The sequence below is a fragment of the Nicotiana sylvestris genome, chromosome 12 (genome assembly GCF_000393655.2).
Source record: "Nicotiana sylvestris chromosome 12, ASM39365v2, whole genome shotgun sequence".
In the NCBI taxonomy this organism is placed as follows: domain Eukaryota; kingdom Viridiplantae; phylum Streptophyta; class Magnoliopsida; order Solanales; family Solanaceae; genus Nicotiana; species Nicotiana sylvestris.
This window is the reverse complement of record NC_091068.1, coordinates 126739133-126745960: the sequence shown is the minus strand read 5'-3', so window position 1 is coordinate 126745960 and position 6828 is coordinate 126739133. Positions and strand designations below refer to the sequence as shown.

Genomic DNA, 6828 nt, shown 5'->3' with positions numbered 1-6828 from the left:
TTTCCTGGCTTATAACCTTGTCTCAGCATAAGTGTTGCCACCATTACAGATATGGCGAAAAGACGAGGATGCAGAGTGTGCTTTCCTTCCTCAACATGGTCCACAACAACCCCTTCAAAAGCCTGATAGACAATGGACTCACACCCTTCATTGGACTCAATATAGGGGATTAATGGGTCTTTATAAATGGACGACTCATCTTCCCCGTGAGCAATAATTTCTTGCCTATCATGTTCGAATTTAAGCATCTAATGCAAGGTGGATGGCACAACTCGGGCCATATAGATCCATGGCCTTCCAAGAAGAAAGTTATAAGAAGTGACCATGTCCGCTACTTGTAATACAATCTCAAAGTCAACCGGCCCAATCGTCATGGTGAGGTTGATCTCCCCAATGGTATCTCTCGTTGAGCCATCAAAAGCCCGGATGTGAACATTGCTGGGTCGGATTCTATATGTATTGATCTTCATGCTTTGCAAGGTAGAGAGAGGGCATACATCTACACTTGAGCCTCCATCAACCATGACTCGTTTTACATATTGACCCTCATGTTTGACCATCAAGTGCAAAGCCCTATTGTGCCCGGCTCCCTCCTCGAGAATTTCATCATCAGTAAAGGAGATTCTGTTCACCTCAAAAAATCTGTTGGCCATAATTCTCTAAAAGATTCACTGTGGTCTCCTCTGAGACATGTGCCTCGTTCAGGATCTTGATTAGTACACGGACATGCTCTTTGGAATGTATGAGCAGAGATAGTAGAGAGATTTGGACAAGAGTCTTTCTCAGCTTGTCAAGGATCGAGTAATCCTGAACTTTCATCTTTTTCAAAAACTCTTCTGCCTCTTCTTCAGTGACCGGTTTCTTTATTGCCAATTGGTCGTCTCTGATTTGCTTGGCCTACCTCAACTCTTCTGGAGAGTAACACCTCCTAGATCGAGTCAAACCTCCAGTTTCCCCCACTTTTTGTATGATTTCCTTGCCTTTGTAAGTCATCATAGTTTTGTTATAGTTCCAAGGAATGGTTTCTGTGTTTGTCACAGGGGGTTGCACGGCAGGTTTGATTATGATCGGCTCTGTTATACCCTTTGTACCGCCCTGATTCTGCCTTGTAATGGGGTGACCTCCAAGGACATACAACTTTGGGCTTGGAACATTGGAGCGAACTTCTAACCTCGAAATTTTTGGAATAAATAAAGTTGCCTTCTCTAAGCTCTGGGCGCCTTTCACAATCAATGGCTCTTTTATTGGGGGTCAGAGGTGAGGCGGCAGTGGAGGTGGCTGGCGGTGGTGATGAGGTTTATTGGGGTGAGATTGTAGGGGAGTGTGTAGATCTCTTTTAGATGTACAAGTTTATGTAGGTTTTAGGGGGGTAAGTCATTGACACTTAGACAAAATTTCAAAGAAAAAGAGGCTAAGGTTTTGATTTTATGAAGATTCATGAGGATTTGCCGGGATTTGGCGGATTTGGTTCATGGTTTTGGAAAGAAGGGAGTGAGAGGAAGAGGTGGTGAGATTTTGGGGTAGATTGGAGTACGTCCACAGGCGGTGGCGATTTCCGGCCGGAAGAGATGGGTGGCGGCACAGAGAGACGAGAGAGAGTGAAGAGAAAGGAAGAAGAAAAGAATTATGGGGGAAATGGGATGAAATTTCGGCTAACCTAGGCTTTAAATACCTAGGGTGGCGAATAACAAGAGTCATTCGATCAAGAGAGATTGGATGGCCAAGATGTGATCTCTGGATCACTCACCAAAACGACGTCGTTTTGGGAGCGTCCGGTTGAGGCCTAAGAGCTGGGCGGGTCAGGCGCTTGGGCTGCCAATTAGGGCCAAATTTTGGCCCAAATTTAATGAAACAAAACAATTTGGATCAATTTCTTAATTCTATTATCACACTAGACTAACAAATACAAAATTAAATATAAGCAATGTGATAAACAAAAAATAGGCATTTACAAAGGTGCCTACTGCCCAAATTAGCTCATTTTAGAAGCTAGTATAAGCTAGTCTTTTTTTTTTTACCAAAAGTTGCTGATTTCATGGAGCCATTACACATTATTCACTCATATCATCACATTGCTACAGTAGGTTTTGAAGTCAAATTGCCAGATGAGGAAGTGAAAGAATTGGAGAGAAGGATGGTTTCTCTCATAGAAATGCTATAAAAGATTTTGGCAAGAATTTGAGAGAAGGATGGTTTTGTCTCATAGCAATGCTATAAAGATTTTGGCTTGCATAGAACACGTACTCTTATAATTTTTTGGGGTTACGCCAAAACATGGGGTTTCGAAAAGAATCCAATTATGAGAAAGGTATAATTATTAGGGGTAATTTAGATATTGGGATTATACCAAGCCATCTACCTTGCTATGATTATAGCATCACTCATTCACTGGCAAAGTGAAAAGTGAAACACGAATTTCATTGATGTGAAGAACGTTATTAGTGGTTCAAAAACAAGGCCTTAACCGAGGGATGCTTTCGGATGGAAAAAGATGCACATGACGTGCACGTGACTCGTTAGTTAATTTCTTTAAGGACTAAAATCTCATATTTACTTCATTATTGTGAAAAAACTTATTAAATAATATTAACTCTCTAATATGTACATAAATTTTCTTAATATGATATTCGTAATAAGATTTATTTTAACCTAAATTAGTTGCTGAAAAAATATGATAAAGTTGAAAAGTGGTATCACAAAAATATTTTAATTGACAAGAATCATGATAACACCACTCACATTCTTTATCGTATGGCCTTGATGAGTTCCAAACCCCGCACCATTATCATACACCACAAACTTACCTCTACTATTAGTGGTCTCCAACGATCCTGATAGACATTATGCGGTCTCTTGATCGTGCATGAAAGGGTATACAGAAAAAAAATAATGTACGAGGAAAGTCTTTAGATTGGATAAGTGATTCACCATAGTATGTTTTCCCATTTTCTAGCATGACAATTGCTATTATCTTTCTATCATGGGTGCTAGAAACAACTGTAAGAATCCAAGATGTCTCATTAGATAATGTAGTATTATCTGGACCATGGTTATCAGCAGATATAGTCATGATAATACCACTTTAGAATTACAACAAAAGCATCAATAGCAACATATATTATCATCATAGAAACTTTATTGATTCGTAAATAATGAATTATCTCTATCAAGTGACATTGATTTCTCTTCCTATTTAATTGATCGAATTTGATTAACTGAATTTTGTACTAGCATTATGCATATACTATCATACTAAAATAATTAATGCAAAAACAAGACCTCACCCCAACGATGCTTTCAGATGGAAAAAAGATGCACATGACGTGCACATGGTGTGCACATACTCATTTGTTAACTTCTTTAAGGACCAAAAACTTATATTTACTTTATCATAGTGAAAAAACCTCATCAAGTGACATTAATTCTTTAATATGCATACAAATTCTTTTAATATAATAATTGTAATAAGATTTATTTCCTTTGAAATATATCCATGCCCTAGCTATGGAGGCTGAATTAATGTATGTTTTAATCTTTTCTTCTTTGGCTTATTCGAAATTAGTTACTGAAAAGCATGTGCAAAATTAAAAGTGATATCACTAAAACATTTAAAGGGATAAGAATGATGACGACACCACCCGCATCCTTTATCAAATGTCCTTGATAAGTTCCAAGCCCCACACTGTTATCACACTCCGTAAACTTACCTCTACCATCAGCAGTCAGAGGCGAATTCAGGATTTAAATTTTATGGGTTCAACTTTTAAGATTTTTAGCATTGAACCCGTTATATTTCTTAAGTTATGGGTTCATGTCTACTATTTATTATAATTTCAGTGAAATTTTACGCATAAACTTATGATTTGCACCGAAAGTTGTGGGTTCAGTTGAACCCGTACCCACTATGGTACATCCGCCTCTGCCATCAGTGCTTTCAAGCAATCCTGGTAGACATTGGGCAATCTCTTAATCATAAATAATAGGGTATACCAAGAAAAATAACATATGAAAAAAGTCTTTAGGTTGGACAAGTGATCACCATAATATGTTTTCATACCATCATCTATTGCAGCCAATATGGCATTGTTTGGATAACCATATTCTGTACACACCATGTACATGGCAATGTGAGCTAAGGGCCATGCCGGCTGTTGTGCCGCTGGCATTGCCGAACACATCTGCATTAGTAGTCAAGTTTCCAGCAGTTGTGCTTGAAGTATGTGTGTCATGACTGTTGAATTTGACAAAATGTTTGTCCCACATCGGTGGGAAAACAAAAGTTGGGGGCATTTTCCCCTATAAAAGAAGGCTTAATGTTTAGGTTTTAAATACACCTCTCATTTGCCTTCTCATCTGTTTAAGGCATTTGTATCTTCTCTCTTTAGTATTATTTCACTTGTATTTTTGGAGTGGAATAAAATATTGGTTGTGTCCGAGGAGTAGGCAAAATTAGCCGAACCTCGTAAATTCTGGTGTTCCCTTTATTGTTGCTTTGTTGTCTTATTTATTATTTGGTGGCTGTCATAAATTTTGGTATAGTAGTTGTGACTTATTCACACTCTATACATTTGGCTTCCGCAACAATTGGTATCAGAGCCAAGGTACTGTCTAAGTATGCTCTGTGGTTGCAGCATAGTCTGATCTTCCACATCAGAAAAGATTTATCTTGGTAACTGTGTCAAGGTTCTGTCTGAGTATGCTCTGTAGTTGCAGCTTAGTCTGATCTTCTACATCAGAAAGGAAATAATCTTGATTTGTGTCGTCAGCTATTAAATAATATTTGTGTCAAATATGGGAGATAATAAACAAGAAGAATCTACATCAAGTGTCAACAATACGTCATCATTGGCATCTTCGCTTATGACAAGAATTGTGTCAAATGCGAAATTTGCGGTAGAAATTTTTGACGGGTCCGGGCATTTTGGGATGTGGCAAGGCGAGGTTCTAGATGTCCTTTTTCAACAAGGGCTAGATCTGGCCATTGAAGAAAAGAAACCAGATGTTATTGGAGAAGAAGATTGGAAGATTCTCAACCGTGTTGCTTGCGGTACCATTCGATCCTACCTTGCTAGAGAGCAGAAATATCCATACACAAAGGAAACTTCTGCAAGTAGATTATGGAAAGCACTGGAGGATAAATTTTTGAAGAAAAACAGTCAAAATAAATTGTACATGAAGAAGAGATTGTTTCACTTCACCTATGTTCCTGGTACCACGATGAATGAACATATCACCAGTTTCAATAAGTTGGTTACAGATTTGCAAAATATGGATACAACTTATGATGATGGTGACTTGGCCTTGATGTTGTTGGCGTCACTTCCTGATGAGTACGAGCACCTTGAAACTACTCTACTCCATGGAAATGACGAAGTTTCTCTCAGAGAAGTTTGTTCGGCTTTGTACAGCTATGAACAAAGAAAGCGAGAAAAACAGAAGGGCGGAGAAGGAGAAGCACTATTTGTGAGGGGTCGTCCTCAAAATCAAACGAGGACAAAGAAGGGAAGATCCAAGTCAAGATCCAGACCCAGCAAAGATGAATGTGCCTTTTGTCGAGAAAAAGGGCACTGGAAGAAAGACTGTCCGAAGTTGAAGAATAAGGCCAAATATAATAATGGAAAGGCCATTATGGATTCAAATGTAGCTGATTGTGATGATTCAGACTTCTCATTAGTTACAACAGAGTCATTAACATCATCAGACATATGGTTGATGGACTCGGCTTGTAGCCATCATATGTGTCCCAACAGGGACTGGTTTGTGGAATTTCAAGAAGGAGAATATGGAGTCATCCACACAGCGGATAACAGCCCTCTTACCTCATATGGCATTGGTTCAATACGATTAAGGAACCATGATGGAATGATCAGAACATTGACAGATGTTCGATATGTACCGGATTTGAAGAAGAATCTCATCTCTGTGGGAGCCCTGGAATCAAAAGGGTTCAAAATCATTGCAGAAAATGGAGTGATGAGAGTATGCTCCGGTGCACTAGTGGTAATGAAGGCTAATCGGAAGAATAATAATATGTACCGCTATCGTGGCAGTACAGTTATTGGGACAGCGACAGTGACATCCAGTGACGACAAAGAGGCAGAAGCAACCAAGCTATGGCACATGCGCTTGGGACATGCTGGAGGAAAATCCTTGAAAACTCTATCAGATCAAGGATTGTTAAAAGGAGTAAAGGCTTGCAACTTGGAGTTTTGTGAGCATTGTGTCAAAGGGAAACAGACAAGGGTTAAATTTGGTACAGCGATCCATAATACTAAAGGCATTTTGGATTATGTACACTCTGATGTTTGGGGTCCTTCCAAAACACCTTCATTGGGTGGGAAGCACTATTTTGTAACCTTTGTTGATGATTTTTCCCGAAGAGTATGGGTGTATACAATGAAGAGCAAAGATGAAGTGTTGGGAATTTTTCTCAAACGGAAGACGATGGTGGAGAATCAGACAGGCAGGAGGATCAAGTGTATTCGCACAGACAATGGAGGTGAATACAAAAATGATCATTTCAATAAGGTATGTGAAAATGATGGCATCGTCCGACACTTCACTGTTAGACATACACCACAACAAAATGGAGTGGCAGAACGTATGAACCGGACCTTGCTGGAGAAGGTACGGTGTATGTTGTTCAATGCTGGCTTGGGCAAAGAATTTTGGGCTGAGGCAATTACATATGCATGCCACCTCATTAATCGCTTACTATCTGCTGCTATTAATGGCAAGACACCATTTGAAAAATGGTATGGAAAACCTGCTGTAGATTATAACTCTTTGCACGTGTTTGGCTCAACTGCATATTATCATGTGACGGAG

The 6828-nt window shown here is 39.2% G+C and overlaps 1 protein-coding gene across 1 annotated transcript; it reads right to left on the bottom strand.

The window, feature by feature from the left end:
- Nucleotides 1-248: 248 nt before the first annotated feature.
- On the bottom strand, nt 249-653 carry LOC138883693 (uncharacterized). The gene has a single exon (XM_070164395.1). The coding sequence runs from the start codon at nt 651-653 to the stop codon at nt 249-251; it is 405 nt and encodes a 134-aa protein (XP_070020496.1).
- Between the last annotated feature and the right edge of the window lie 6175 nt (nt 654-6828).